We start from the raw sequence: 14,978 nt of genomic DNA, 5'->3' as shown, positions 1-14,978 counted from the left end.
GTGTCTGGATTGGGGTTTTTTTTGCCTGAAAATGATTGTCAGTCTTCATTTTCATTTCAGCTTTCAAGCCTGTTGAAACGGCAGCATTCCTGTCATTGCAAACGTTATTCAGCTGTGTGAACCGTGACTCATTCTGAAAGATTACAGGCATTTCCCTCCCCGGCCTGCACCTATCCTCCAGCTGTTAGCTGCTTGCAGGCTGCCTTCTGCAATCGACAGGTCAGGGATACGTGCTGCTGCAGAGCTTCCTTGCTAGCTTGCTTCCAGCCTTGTACCAGGCAGGGTATAGAAGCCCATGTCTGCTGCAGGCAGCAAGTTTCAGGGTGGGAAATGCTACTTTTGTTTGCTTCTGGGGAAAAAAAATAATCTCAAATGTCCTTTTCAACATGTCTTTACAGTAAAAAAAAAAAATATCAAGGAGCAAACCCTAAAGGAACAATAAACCTCATACAGACCTCCTGGCTCACGTTCACTCCAGACTATGTTTACTTAGGCTGCAAAAATGCCAGTTCATGATATCAGCTCAAGGCAAACGCCATCTGGTCTGGTGGTCCATCTATAATCATCTTATCTTGTAGTTTTGCCTTCTCTTTTTCTTTCCTGCGTTCCTCTCTGGCGTCAGAGGAGTGCCACTGTCACCACACTGGCTGTTCTTCTGGTGCCTCAGACCAGTCCTGTCTGGGGGCTCAGCACCTCACCTCTCTGATCTGCCTCCATCCTCTCCAGTTAATTGCTATTTCCAAGTTTTCCAGGGCTTCATTTGAAATAAGGTTCTGTGGGAATCCCGAATGAGGTTCTCATTTGTTTGGTATTTTACTGAATGTCAGCATGAAATCTATGGGAAAAAAACCCCATCCTGTTCATTATGGAAGCTCAGTTAATCAGAGATGATTAAAGGGAAGCTTGATACTACCTGTCCAGCCACAGAAGTGAGTTATGGAGCCCCAAGATGAAGAGTCATGAGGAATCAATCTTAATTTAGTACAATTTAACACCATGCTTATATTTATATCAACTTGAGGGCAAGAGATAACATGTCTAAACTTCCTGGCATGACAAAAGCGGGCAGAATTTGGAGAAGGTGGCACAGATGGGAGCGCAGGGCCCTGTTGCTCTGTAAGCACGTGTCTGCAAGAGCTCTTCTGTCCCACTATCTCTATGTGGGAAGTGTTGTTGGAAAAGCTGACAGAATCCAGGAGGTTCAGAGCTGAGGGGCCTTGAAGGGAGTGCAGAAAGCATTCACCAAAGCTACTTCCCTGGGGCTATGAAAATGAGAAGTGGTAGGGCTCAGGGCAGCCACACTGAAGTTTTTTTCAGGAAAACAAAGAATTCTGGTGTATCTCAGGCAGGCATGGGAGAGGAAGAGGACATTTCTCAAAGATCGCAAGAAGCTTGCTTTTCTACTGAGTCTAGATTTTAAAAAAGGAAATAGATTGTTTCCAGAGGTTTCCTTTCATGATTAGTGTTTGCAATCCAAGTTCCTGTTTCAGTGGACCTTCAGGTAGAGATATGAGATAAATATAAAATTATTTCACTGTTTTCAGATGTTTTGCTAGAGGATTTAGTTATTCAGATCTTGGTTTTCTTCATGCATTTCTACAAGCCAGGGCTTAGTTGGGTGTCCTAAATAACTGTGTTGACACTTATATACTGGATGAAGAGCCCTTTCTTTCTGAAATAGCTACATCTGCTTTCAAAGTTGATCATGATAAATCATAGTTAGATGCTCTTTCACTGTAGTTCAAACCCTACTTTATTCTGATACTACTTTTGTGTGTAGACAAGCCCTTAGGAAACGCTTTTTGTTTGAAATTAAATCTCCTTAATTTATTAGCCCTTGCATTGTACACTTGTGCTGAGAAATCAGTGCTGCTCTTTTAAGATGTTTTTTGTTTTGTTTTGCTTTGCAGACTGTAAGATGGCACATTGAACTGCAACCATGGGCCAGTCCAACTCCTTCCCTCAACTATGAGGCCTTGAGGTTCCTGAAGTACATTAGCACTTCTCAGGTAGGTTTTTCATTTCAGTCACTGTTTAGAAAACAGTTTTCCTGGCACAAGCTGTTCCCTCTCAGATAAGTAATTAACCTCACACCAAACTGTTTTCAAAACTGCTTTATTTCTAAAGTGACTTAAAATTATTTCTAAATTTTCTAAAGTGGCTAGCAGTGATGGTCAACATGGATGTAAAGGTCAAAACACAGGGTAGCAAGAATGCATTGTTTCCTTGCTTTCTATTTCCAGGTGGGTTCATGTCCTGACAGGAGTACATTATGGCTGAAATTCCAGAAGCAGTTCCTCTCCTGCTCTCTCTCTCTTTCTCACTCTCTCAGACACAGAAAAATACAGACCACTCTATAGTGAGAGAGCTCTGTCTGTATTCAGTTGCTCCATCTCTCAATAATATTGCGATAATCAGGCTCATTTTAACTAAAAAGGATGCGTTTGAGGTTCTCAGTAAAATGAGAACAATGCATCAGTCCTTAACTTGTCTCAATGGTGCCAACAGAACCCTAATATTTTTGACGACAAAAATTATGATGTAGACAATTAGTGGTTTTATGTGCCTTTTCAAAGGTGACTTTTCCAAATCCAGATTGCTTTGACAGATACTTCCAGGGTTCGGCATATATGGAAATTGGTCCATCGTGTCTTAATGGAGGCGTCACTTCTGCACAACAGCATTTACACATGCATTTCCTGTAATAAAAAATGGAAAAGGTGCTGGATGCCTACAGTTCTGACAGGGCATCTGCTTTCAGTACCCAGGTCTATCAGCAACTGACCCTTAAATACAGATTTAACTGCGCCATCGCTTACACTAGAGAACAGCAAAACCTCAGGTGCTAATGTCTCTGAAATGTCATTCACATCTGAAATTTTTAGTTAATGCAGTGCTTTCAAGACTGAGATGAGATTCATTTGAAACATCTAAAAATATGCTGCTGTGCTGATGGTGTGGTAACTGGGAGGGTACCAGAGTATTCGCTTATCCTCCAGCTTGTGGGTACCCCTGGCTAAATGCTCAGGAAGATGACATCTGCCTCCACTCACACCAGCGTTGAGAGGGCAGGAGGCAAGACGATGCATGTGGAGACAGCAAGAGATGTGTGTAGAGCTGCTTGTTTTGTTGTACAGAAGTTTAGGCTGCAGCAGGCATATTAAGCTGAAAACATCCTTCATTTTGGTGACTTAATAAACAGTGGCAGATGCTGCTGAACTCCACTAGTTGGGTCAAAGCCTACAAGGACATCAATTAGCAGAGAGTTTATTGCTTCTGACACACTAATCGAGAAGTTTCGTTCCCAGAGTAACTGACCCTGGTTGGGGGGACAAACATAAGTGAAAACAAAAAACGAGATAAATCCTTGTTCCTGACCTGGCAGATGTTATAGGATTAATAACTGACAAGATAACACCATGACTGATATGAGCACTTCTGGAAATGGGATCCTGCTTACGTAGATGAGCATGGGATCTCATTTTCCTTGTTTGCTGTGCAAGTGTCTACTAATTGCTGTGCCTGAGTTCAGCTCCCTGCCATTAGTGTAGAATGTCTCAAACTGCTGGAGGGGGAAGATGCCGTGTCAGCAGGGTTGAGATATGGCCAAAAAAGCTTTTTCAATGCTGGTATCTAATGATCAGAAGAACCATCTCACATGTGCTGTTGTTTGTATGGTAGTAGTGAGTAAAAGCCCAGAACAGGACATGAGCTCAGTGCATCAGGGTCTGTAAATCATGCAACAGACTGGTGATGGTGTGAAAGGCAGAGTTCAGGGGTTTTTTTTATTCTTAATAGCAACAGCTATTGAGTAGCAAGAGCTATTAAAATTGCTCCAAATTCTGAGTGTTGTAATTGCTCATAATACCATGAGTCAATTAAATGGCAGCATTGCAGAATCTTACTTTTCTGTAGAGAGCACATTATTCTTCTGTGTCTTAAAATTAGGGCTTGTTATTGCAATGCCATTTATTCCTTGATTGTTATGTGACTGAAGGGAAATGGGTGGTGGGGTGCAGTGCAAATCATTGCTTAAAACTTAGTGAATCCCGAGAGCAGCATGAAGAGATGCTATATTAGCTTTTCTGAATTTTTCCATGGGAATTATGAGCTGAGCAGGGGCAGGGAGGTGGTGATGCAGCATGCAGCTCTTTGGATGTAATGCTCCAGATAATGACCTTTCAGAGCTTAAGCTTCTTAAACAATGAGAGTTTTATTTACTTATTATAAGGCACATAGTGGAGAGTACCTACTACAGCAAAGGCTGAGTTCCAGTTCTCACTCTCACCCCTGTGTAAAATCGTTCAATTTCTGTGGTTCTAGGTGGGAATGAACCTGTGCTTTTTAGTTTGGCTAAAACCAAGGGCTGAGCCTGGGCACTCTGCGGCGGAGGAAGGAAGGAGCAAGATGAGAATATTTTGTCTCTATTACAGTTCTTTCCACTTTTTTTTATTGTTGGTTTTCTGGCAGTGCCAGCTCCCATCCCTGGTACTGGGCCCAGAGAACAACTTTTCATCATGATGGTTTAGCTGGGTTCCTGCAACTCTTCTCAGTCTTTGCTTTCCTATCTGCGTGTTAGCAGCCTGTGCCCTGCAACCCCTGAATTTGATGACTAGGCTGCATGTGGTTTGAAAAGCCCTTCCACAACCACATGTATGCTGATGCTGGTGCAGAGCAACGCAGCCTCTGGGGCAGAAGTAGTCACAGCTCTGGTGCTTACTTCTGCTTCCCGTTAACTCCTTATAACTGCTACCATGACAGCTGTACAAATTGCCCTGGCTCCCCAATGCTGAAAAGGCTGCAGCACCCCCCAGATCCATGCCTGCTGTTTCCAGAGTGGGTCTGGAGGAAGAGGATGGTGCAGAATGGTGTGGTAGAGCCTGGGGCTGAAGCAGCGGCCAGAGCTGCCACGTGGACAGGCAGAGCTGGTGCTGCAGGCAGGGGCTCCTCTGTAGGGTGTCACCCACAGGGCCATAGCTTCGTTGGCTCTGTCACCACCGTGTTTTGGCTGTTGCAGGCTGCTGCTCAGCTGCTGGCAAAGCTGACTTCACCTCTCAGGTAAGTGATTTTTGACGTTTCCAGGTTTCTGATGAATCCAGCACATTTTAGTTCTTGCTTTCTTGGTCTTTACAAGGACTTTGACTTACAGTGTTCCTCCCTGCAGGGTCTCTATGTTGTCTTCTTCTGCAGTGTTTTCATCCTGGCTTTAGACTCTAGATGTCTAAGCCAGCACAGCATAGACACACGTGCTATGATTCCTCTGTTTAGTTAAGCACTTGCTTAAATCCCTTTGTTGTTGGTGAGGGTAATGATTAAATCCCTTCTGGAACTGAGATCCAAGACACTCTAGGTAGGGTATACAGCGTACATTGCAGTGACACTGCAACTTCTGATTACGGTCTTGAATCATGACATGATTTTAACATTATTGAGGATGTAGAATCCACTCCAAGGTTTGAAAAGAAAAAAATTAAAACATTTTAATCCTGAAATAACTTGTTCTTGGGAAAATTGATTTATGGGTACAGTACTAATGCTTAATTATTTGCTTTTCAAACTGCATTGCTCTCTGGAGGATTATGTAAGCCTTAAATTTCACCAAGCAGAACAGATGAACAAGGAAAAAAAAAATCATCACATCTCCATAGCTGTGTATCAGATTGACAATCAGATTTAAATGAAACCAATTAACATTTTTCTTCTTTCCATTCTTTCCCCAAAAGGCAAATTAAAACCAAATTAAAAGTCATGTCTTAAAATGAGACATCCTTTGATTTCAACAGATTGCATGTGAACACATGAACCTGAACAGCCTGAGAGGGTACTCTGAAACCACAAAGAAGCCCTGGTCGGTCTGTCTTGATGAGAGGTTTAGCCTCATACATCGAATCAGAAGCAAGCAATGCCGTCTCTATTCCCTTGGGTAAGTGCTCTTTTTAAAAGACAGCAAATTGTTTCATGACATCTAGCCCTGTAAATGCAACACAGGCTGCAACAAGGTTGTCTTCTAAAATACAGACTTTGTTTGGGTGCATTTGTTAAGTGTTGATGTGCTTCTGTAAACTCTGTTTTTAGGGAAAAACCTTTCTCCATGATGAGGGTCTTTGTTTTCCTTTGCTTTTCTAATATCAGCATGAAAACAAATTGCTTAATGGTGAGTAGTGAGTGGTAGTTCACACAGAGGAAGATGGAAATTAATGAGATAAACTGAGAAGCCTGCAGCATCTTGCCTGAGCGGAAATGACTTGCATAATTGCCAGGTACTTCAGCAGCATTACTTATAAAACTTCATTAACTACTCCTGGGACAAAATAGTTCATTTCCATATGAGAGTGTGTTTGCTAAGCACTTCAGGGGTGACATGTGCCGAAGTGGTAATAATAAAGGTGGTTGTGGCTTTATTTTAAAATGTTTGTAGTGTTTATGATGTTTACAGCACTTGAGATTGAAGTTTTCACTCTTCACAGAACAAGTGCTTTCACAGGTAGTAAAACCACAAATGCAGTCTGTTTCCCTGCTAATAAAACACTCTGCTTCCTGGGAGGACGAGGGAGGTCAGTCCTGAGTTGTTCAGCCACTGGCCTTTTGCATTACCCATCAGTGCACAGGTGCATTAGGAAAATGATCGCTGGGATCTGGAGCTCATTTCACACAGATCATCACATGGCTGCAGCCTAATAAAACTGTCTTTGCTGTCCTGAGAGCCAGTTTTATGTTAGAGGTGTATGGAAAGGCTTTGTTCTTCTTCAACTCCAGCGCAGCTTATTTCTGTGATTTTGCTGCTGTGTGTTTATAAATAGTGGATAGCAAGGAACTGTGTCTGGGTGGCATTTCTCAGTGATTAGCACATGGCAATTAACACCAACAATTAATGTAACGTGGATGCAGAGTGCACTGCAGACAAAAGGAGTGTATTCTGTTAATTTGGTGGGCTTACATTTGGATGGAGCTTAAATTGAGCAGTGAAGACTGAACTCCTCAGCAGGTGAGGGGCTCTCAGGGTTTGGTCAGCTGCATTGCTCTGTGGCAGAGCAACAATTACATGCCCCTTAGAGACAAATCACATATACGGAGGGCAAACTTCTCTTGACTACTGTTGCTTCTTATTTTCTGAACGTTCTTTGCAATCTATTTCAAATTATACTTACCTGGTTTTAATGCAAAATACAGGTTTACATGGGGGTTTTTTCTCAGTTTTTCATGTTCCTATGAAAATCAGGAGAGATGCTGTGTTATCCCATGCTCAGGTCCAGTCTTTACCTGCTTGACTGTAGTACTGGCTCATTGCCACAGGCTCATTCTAGTAGTCAGTAGGGAGAGGCAGGCACATTCAGGTGGAAAATCAGCTAAGCTAAATAACATTCTGGTATAGCTTTCCTTTGATTATAGAGGAAGTCTGGGATAACATGGCTGCTGACTTTAGATGTCTTGGCAAAGTACTCAAAGTTCCGTGGAATTAATCTAGACGTTGCCCTTCAAGTTACGTGAATATTAATATTAGACCTGAGCTCCTGTATTAATGTCTCTCTTCCCTTTTGCTATGAACCAAGTGTGGGTTGAGAATGGTTTTTTTGTTGAATTGGCCAGTAGGCACAACACAAAATTGATTTCATCTGGGCTAGGAAATGTAGATTTGGCATAAAGCCAACCTGCATAAAGATAGCCTGTGAATGGTTTTGAACAAATCAGAGCTAGTGCATGTATACCAGTGCTTTATATGTAGTGCTGTTTTGGGTATGGTACAGGGAGCCTGAATGCCAGATTTTCTGTCCTGATGGAACAGTAGGGCTTAGCAGAGATGGAAATTGATGTTGACTCTCCCATCAATCAACAGATCCACACGTGCAGTAAATACCCAACCATGATGCATCACGTGAAACAGCTAAAAAATAAAAGGGAAATATTTGAGGTTAAGGAGGAGCAGTCTTCAATTCTCCAGTTTACTTCTGCAGCCTTTGGAGCTCATTACTGCTTAATTCTTCTCTCAGACTCACTTCCTTTAGTTTATGACAGACAGAAAAGTAATTTTGTTCTGATTAAGACAAAAATCCCCTTTAAACATTTTTGTTATCTCATACACTTCATAAAGAGCAAAGAGAGAGCAGCTGCTTCCAATGAAGAACATACTCTGTGGAAAAGATGGATGGAGGACAAATGTGAAAGTTCAGTGCGAATGTTACTGGGAATCCTGAATTAAATCCATCTATCATTAAGAATGGAACAAAACATGCTGCTTAGGCACTGCCTTCTTGAATGCTATAGAAGAGGTTACTTGTGAATGGGAAGGGGCTGTGTCTGAAACGTCTGGAGATCTTTTTAGATCAGTATTAGTTGCTTCCACTACTGGGAGACAGCAATGTTTTTGCTTGGGGGACAGGATTTCCCAATATGATACATAATTGCAATATACATTAGTGAGCTCTGGTTATTAGTGCTAAATCTGCTTAGATTAAGCTAAGTCTGTTACACACACCACAGGCAGGCACTCAAGCTGGGATAATATAAATGAATAGGATTTCAGAAACTTGCTGGTTGAGGTTTAAGGAGTCTCCCTGCAGTACTGTATAAAAGCCCTTTCAGGTGGATCTTAAGGTGTAGGGGCTTTAGGATCCAGTCAGGGGATGTTTCTTTTTTCCTGAGCTGCACAGCTCAGTTGTCTTCCTTTGAGAAAGAAGGGGAGGAGGGGGAACGCAGAAAGGAAAAGTTGGACCTTAACATGTCTGCTTTTACAGCTCTGTCCTGTGGTCCCTGTGGGAGCTGGAGTACCTCCAGCTATCAGGCTGGATCAGATACGGGTGTCCAATAGGGCTGTGCTGGAGGAGACAAAGCAGCTTTTGTGCCACCTGCGCGCTCGTGGTGCTCCAGGATGCCATGGGGGCCGGTGCGATGCTCTGTTCGGTGCAAGCTGCAGTCCAGTGCTTATTCTGAGCGTGAGGCTCTCTGTACTGTGACCCTCTGTGAACCCTGGGAGCTGAGGACAGCCAAGGGACACTGCTCCCTGCTGTGCTGCGCTCTGCCCTGGGTCAACCTCCCTGCCCTGCCGCTGGCAGGGAGCAGTGCCAGCGAGCCCTTCCTTCCCACTCGCACGCAGGCTAGGAGAGCTGGTCCCGCAGGTGCTGTTTCTGCTGCTTTGAAAGCCCACCACCACCTCCACTGCAGGGGACTGTGTGCAACTGCCCACTCTGTAACCAAGCTCTCTTCTTTACAGTAAAAATAGGTCAGTGTCTTTAGCATCTTTTATTCTGCTGGTGCTGGAGGCAGCAGCTGCTCTCTCCTGATGGTGGGGAAGGGCCTCTCTAGTCTTCTGTGACCTCCACACCCTCCTTGTAAAATCATGGTCCCTTTTTAAGTAACACAAAGTCTTTCTCAGGAGGCCTCATTTGTTTACCTTTTTTCATGCTGCATTATCCCTTACCATGATCACATGTGAGCCAGGAATTTTTCAAACCAGTTCTCTTGGAGATGACCTTATTTTCTTTCCTTAATATTTGCTGTTGGTTAGATCTCTCTTCAGGCATAAATTTGAGCTGTTGGCTAGAGTGCCAGAAGATACATCAGCACCTTCTTCACCCTCATCTATATGTTGGGGTTTTTTTTTGTTTTGCACCACTGTGAACCTCCCTTTGCAGTCCACATGAGTAGCAGTCTGTTTGAAGGCACCCTGAGGTTTGTCTACATCAAAAGCATCTGGCCCTGTGGATTGTACCAGCTGGTGCTGTTAGAAGCGTGTCACGGACACATGTGTCTGTCAGGCGCTGGTAGGCTCATCACTCTAATGCTGTCACTGTCCCCAACAATTCACATGTTGTTCGTTTTTAGCCAATTTCTCATTCCTAAGGGATTACACCGGTCTTTGTTCATCAGTGTCCCTTCTGTAGAAAGCCACAGGCAAACAAATATGTCGATTCACTTGGTTAACTTCTGAACTTTTTTCCTAATGTGTGTTGAATGTATTAAATGAAAACTCCTCTCTTTTCCTCCTACACGGCTGTATGGGCTGGAATCCTGTGAAAAAGACTTGTTCTTAAAAGCACGCTGGGCAGTCTTTGCAAGCCCTGCCTCCTCCTACTTTCCCAGGATGCCGGAAGGGGAAGATGGTTGAGGAGAAGACCTTCTAACAGGGTATCGTTACACTGTGCTTAGCCACTATTACAGCAAGCATCATACCATATTGGTAACTTCCAAAACATATGCTCTTCCAAACATTGTTTCACAAGTTGGATTCATTTTAATTTACCAGTATGTCATCTATGTAAAACACTTAGTGCTGACTTAATGTTGTAGCATAGTATAGCATGACTTTAAATGTTCTACATCTTGATGCAAATAGCCAGAATTATTTCAAACTCACACCATTTCTAAGGATAATTGTGGTGTAGTGTAGCAGATGCTGTGACAGTACATCTGAGAGTACTGCCCTGTAATGGTTTGTGTATGGTAGATAAATGCCATGCTGTTAGTACACAGTGGATAGTCTCAATTAGTACAACTGGTTGAAGCACTGATTTAAAAATCTTGATTCTCTTCCCAGTGCTACATGTGTGTATGTCCAACAGCATAATTTTGATTAAGGTTTAGTGCATGATTTGAGCCATGTTTGGAACAAGCTTGGAGGAGTAGGAATGAAGAGGACATCCTATTTTAGGCAGTAGGGAAGGCCTGTGGTCCAGACATGTGATTGCAATGGTAAATACCAGAATTTTTTTGTTTTATGCACCCTATGTGAACCAATGCACTGTAGGATGTGGGAATATGGCACAGCCTAGTAAAATAAATCTTCTCCTTGCAGAAACAGGGACTGAGACAACACTGCTGTACAACGGGCCTATTAATTTTTCTTCTTCTTTGGGGTCTTTGCCAAATCAGCAATCTTTCTCTAAGTCTGTATAAAAACTGGCTACTGTTGTGAAGGGGTTATTTTTAAATTTGCTTTTTGTCTTCCTGGGCACAGAGAAAGAGAGGCATTTGATTCTTCTGTCTTGTCCCTACTGGTGGCCATTGTGGCTCATTTTTGTAACACCAGGTTATAGACATGGTGGGAAATGTGCCTGATTTTTACGAAACTGTATTGTATAAATTTTAAATGTATTTGTTCTTCTGCTTATGGCTTGGTTACTGGAATTTTGTGCTGTGGAGACTAAGGAAAGTATTGTAATCTTGTCAAGAAAAAGCAAATTGAAAATAGAGGAATATATATATAAATATAAAATATGAATAGAGGAATAATGACAACACAAAGGTTCTAGCGTTTTATAAGAAAGTAAATTAATTATGTCAACTTCTGAATTAAGAAAAAGCTCTTTGTGAAAGTTATCAGCCTGGCTAAAAGTGGTTTAGTTCTCACCTTGAAAGGAGCCCTTCATTCTAATTGAATGCAGTATATTGCATTGAGCTTGAATTTTCTGGTGAGGTTAGTTAATCCAATTCACTCCAGTAGTTTCAATCTACAAATGAAAAATGTCATTAAAAGTTTCTTAAGGTCAGTTATGAATGTGACATATCTAACTACTATTCCAAATATTCAGCAGGTATTATTGTGGACCCTTAGCTTTATTTCTGGTTACCTCATCAGAATTAGGGTTAGATTGTGCTCAGTACTGTAGATACGTCCCAAGAAGGAGCACAGCAGCTCCTCCAAATAGGTTGGATTCTACCTTCTTTTACTATGAATCCTCAGAATGTCCTACCCGCTAATAGTTCCTTTTGCAGCAGTAATACTTACATCTTTTTTGTTTTGTAGGCTAGGCAACGATGACAACCAGTTTGAGATCAGCATGGCCAACAGTGGATGTGAGGTGCATCGCTTTGATCCCAGCATCAAGTCAGCACACATTCAGGAGGGTCGGCACCTCTGGTATCATCGCCTGTCCATTGACTGGAGGGATCCCAATCCAGCCATTGCTGCTCATAAACTTCACAGCAACACGAAGAAGCTGGGCACAATATTGAATGAATTTGGACATCAGAAGGTAAGGACTCGGGACTCAGGTTTCTGACTGCAGAATTAGGTGTTGGGAAAGCTGTGGAACTTCTTGCTATCTCAGGAGTTTGGGCACTTTCCAAGGTTATCTCCTGACAATGGGTCTTTCTTCAGCAATACTTGTAATGCATTTCTTGTAGGGGTGCCTTTTCTGTCTTGCTCTTTCTGTGTGCTGATAACAGTCACCTTGATTTTTAAATCACTGGCCATATACTGAATACTTTCCTCCTCCTCCCTTCCTTTTCCTTTCAACTAGCTGGTGACATTGGGTGCTAGTATTTTCAGTCCTGTGGAAGTTCTGGTCTTTGTCTGAGTATGAGTGCTAAACTACTCATACGGCCAAGTTTGTAAAGAGAAAAAAAATATTTGCAAGAATAATTAGAAGAGAAGAGGTAATGGATGGGTTGTTTACATTTTCAAGGTCACTGGTCCTAATTACAGTCATCAACAAGAAAAACATCCTGTTTTGAAATTGGCAGCAATCTGTGTGCTTTTTTTAAACATTTCCCAGTTTGTTTTTAAGGAACTATAAAGACATAAAAAATCTTCAAGTCTCAAATAACTGTTGACAGAATACATTTGAGGAAGTTCTTTAGGTAACTTTTAAGAGAGTTTTTCCTTCACAGGATATAGAAGCGTGAATTCAAATGCTAATATACTTCATTGCCTGCAGCTAGTTCTGCTTGTCTTTGTTTTTTAAGAAATAGGCAGCTTGAGCTCAGGAGGAGTTTTTCTGTAAAATTTACAAAGCAAGCAGTGCAATGTTTGTTTGGTTTGTTCTTATAAAATGCAAGATGTCCTTTTCAGTTCACTTCTTGCTTTTCTTCAGTATTTTCTTCTGGTTCAGCTCTACTGATTGGACCATTCTGAAGATAAGAGCAGAAGATAAGAAGCTTTTTCCTACTTCTTAGTCATACTGTAACTATACAAGGCTGTGCATTAGTGAAACATCTGGGGAGAGAGAGAGATGGCTTTCCTTTGACGTGTGCCTTACATTGATTTTAGAAGAATTAGTCACAGAGCAAATGGTTAATGACCTGATCTGGAAAAAGCATATGAATCTTGTAATATACCAGACCTGCTGAGAACAGTTAGTTCTCAGGTTATTGTGGTAATACAGAGTGATTGTAAGACCTTCTGTGAATGAGAAAGGTATAGCTATGAATTCTGAGTGTATAACTTTCTGGGTGGAAAGTTATCTGACATGAAAGCAGCTGACTGGAGGGCAGCCAAGGAACATAATGCACATGTTAGCACATGCAGTCAGGCTTTCCTCTAGCTGTGTACGCATGGCATAGGATTTGGTTAAGTGTGTTGGCGCATTATGAACAGTGTATAACAGCCTCTTGCTCTATTAGTGTTTGGGTAGCTCCCCTGTGCAAAACTATAGCATTAGTGAAGTCAGGAGCTGACTGTCTCTCGGTGATGATAAAGCTGTTATACACTCTGCAGTCTTCTGTTACTTCCTATTTTTGAAATACCTGAATGGGCTGACTCTCCTCACATTGTTCTGTTTAGTTTTTCTTTGATTTGGAAGGCAGCCTGAGAAGTTGTATGTTGCATAAAGACACCGATAAGCTCCAATTTATGAAGAGAGCTTCAAAGTAAATACTGTGACATTCAGGTTTTCATTCTTCTGGTGAATGAGTGGAATGTTTCCTTGACTGAATAAATAAGTTAATTCAAAACAGTTTCACAGAATATTTTCCAAAGCACTTTTTTTTGGTTGGAAAGTTAAACCACACTCTTTGTCCCATTCTTTTTAATTTTAAAAATCCTTATGCCTACCCTCAAAGTCATTCCATTCCCACTTCAAGGCAGGAATTCTAGGCAGCTGCATTTGAAGTTAATGCCTCGTTTTCTCCTTGCTTTTATTCTTTTAAGATGTGGGACTTGATCCAAGACCCTCCAAGTGATTGAGACTATTTCCACTGACGTCAGAGACTGGATTGGGCTGATGAAGAGAGGGTAGACAAGGCCTCCTGGAGTTCTTGCCGTTGTAGCCTTGAAAAGAAAACATGCAATTTGGGGATTTTGTGTGCAAGGGAATCAAAGAACTTGGATGGGCTCATTTACACTCTGACTTGGATGAGAGCACACCTGATATTCTGCAGTCAGTACTGGGACCTCATCCACAGAAGGGGAAACCCATCCTGATGTTATGGCAAGAAATGCAAAAAGGGTTTTGGTGTTAGAGTGGATTTGAGAAAAGATTAAAAGAACTTGATCTTTCTAGTTGGCTATGTGGCATAACAGTCCTCAGTTCTATGGGGAGTATAAATAGCCTGGAGTTAAAGGACTTATCTAGTACTGTATTAGGATGAGACTGACAAAGGAAACGTATAGTCTGAGTATTTTGGGGAACTGTTAGAGTGTGAAATCTTTTAAGCCCTGGAATAATCTCTAAAGGATGTCATGAGAGTCATATTTCCTGGTACACAAATCTAAACTGAAAATTTACTGGTGTGTCTTCTGAGAAGAGCAGTAATTTTATCAGCCACAGGAAAGGATAAAGATGTAAAAATTGTTCTTGCTCATCTCCCCCCCCCCCCCCCCCCCCCCCAGTGTTTTTGCTGAACATGCACACTCTAGCGCGTGGCTGATGAACAGTAGAAAAAAGTGAGAAAGTCACTGAATGCACAAGATCTTATTGCAGTGGAGTTCAACTTTGTGAAAGCTCTCACTTTCATATTCTCTAACTACCTGCAGGGGTGTGGATGCGACAGTGCTGGTGTTCCCCATGGATTAGTGATAGCTGGATGGGGAACTTCCTTCATACAGAGTTGCTGGATAATTCAAGTCAGAAGGGATCTTGAGAGGCCTATAGTTCAATCCCCTGCCCAATGCAAGGCCAGCTGTGAAGCCAGACCAGGTTGTTCAAGGCTTTATCCACTATGGTCTTGAAAACCACTGAGTTTTCTCCAAAATGGAGACTGCACTTCTCTGGGCCAGCTGTTGTCCTGCTTGACTATCCTCATTGTGAAAAAGTCTCCTTATA

General features: G+C 42.1%; 1 protein-coding gene across 4 annotated transcripts in view; it reads left to right on the top strand.

The window, feature by feature from the left end:
- METTL24 (methyltransferase like 24) overlaps positions 1-14,978 on the top strand; it is a 48,839-nt gene that overhangs the window by 19,456 nt on the left and 14,405 nt on the right. For all 4 annotated transcript variants that reach the window (XM_074862283.1, XM_074862281.1, XM_074862285.1 and 1 more), the window contains exons 2-4: positions 1,911-2,009; positions 5,784-5,923; positions 11,741-11,969. In XM_074862283.1, the coding sequence (XP_074718384.1) occupies positions 1,911-2,009; positions 5,784-5,923; positions 11,741-11,969 (468 nt within the window). The remainder of the gene's footprint in view (positions 1-1,910; positions 2,010-5,783; positions 5,924-11,740; positions 11,970-14,978) is intronic.

This window comes from Strix uralensis, chromosome 3, assembly GCF_047716275.1.
Source record: "Strix uralensis isolate ZFMK-TIS-50842 chromosome 3, bStrUra1, whole genome shotgun sequence".
Taxonomy (NCBI): Eukaryota; Metazoa; Chordata; class Aves; order Strigiformes; family Strigidae; genus Strix; species Strix uralensis.
Note: the sequence above shows the minus strand (reverse complement) of the source record. Positions and strands in the feature narration are given on the sequence as shown.